This window comes from Perkinsus marinus (assembly GCF_000006405.1).
Source record: "Perkinsus marinus ATCC 50983 genomic scaffold scf_1104296930160, whole genome shotgun sequence".
In the NCBI taxonomy this organism is placed as follows: Eukaryota; Perkinsozoa; order Perkinsida; family Perkinsidae; genus Perkinsus; species Perkinsus marinus.
Window position 1 is genome coordinate 1 of NW_003216227.1, and position 940 is coordinate 940.

The 940-nt window shown below is 53.8% G+C and overlaps 1 protein-coding gene across 1 annotated transcript; it reads right to left on the minus strand.

Annotated features, from left to right (window-relative positions):
* Positions 1 to 202: 202 nt before the first annotated feature.
* Pmar_PMAR021161 (hypothetical protein) lies at positions 203 to 661 on the minus strand (the record flags this gene model as incomplete). Its single annotated transcript, XM_002787169.1, has 1 exon — positions 203 to 661. The coding sequence occupies one exon, from the start codon at positions 659 to 661 to the stop codon at positions 203 to 205; it is 459 nt and encodes a 152-aa protein (XP_002787215.1).
* Positions 662 to 940: the final 279 nt, after the last annotated feature.

Sequence of the window (940 nt, forward strand, 5' to 3'; positions counted from 1 at the left end):
CTGTCGTCGCTGCGCCACAAATCGCACTACAGTCAAACGCAAAAGTATGTACAGAGAGAGACAACAGTGTGTGATTAGTCTCTGGTATGCTCCCCCTCTCCCCCTCCACAATGTTGCTTACAATCATCTATGATGTCATTCGTGACGACCCCAACCAACATTGTATGGGGTGAAGAGGGGCGCGCGACTGAGTCAACTAATTTTAATTTTGACTGGCGTCGGAGTGCTTATCGGCTTTCTTATAGCCTCTCTCCGAACAATACTTACAACGATTCCCGGCGGTGATACCACCATGAATAGAGGAGCCCTGAGGTTGGCGACTAGGAGAGACTCTGGACTGCTCAGTCGCTGCGGCAGCCATGGACCCTGACCCATTCATCGCCTTGGAGCCGGGATAGGGGCTGATGGTCTTCCTGCATTTTGCGGACTTGTCTAGATCGCTGACGGTCCTGCCCACTTGTCTCTCTTCATAAAACAGGGCGTGCTCCCTGACTTGCTCGACAGTGAAATCTCCAAGCATGCGACCCCACGCCGTCTCAAGGGCCCCCCTCAAAGGTGGTGCAAGCGCTGATACGAACTTGGCGGCCACAACCGCTGCGGGCAGTTGCGTCCCAGTCACTTGCGCATACAAAGCCCGCTCTCTCAGCAAACGCGCGTACATATCTGAGACTGACTCCCCTTCTCTCTGACTAAAGGCTTCCCATCGATTTGCGACAGTGCCCGGCGTGTCGCTTGTGCCGAACTTTTCGTCGAGCAACTTCCACACCGTCGCCAACGGAGGATTATGCACTCCCGCCAGTGAAATCAATTCCCAACGCAGGCCCTTTGATAAATGCCGAAATACATAGAGTAGAGCTTCCCGATCAGACGTAATGCCATAAAATCTGACTGCCGTCTGCACATTTTGCTTGAGCGGCATACGGGAGATCGGGTGTCCCCC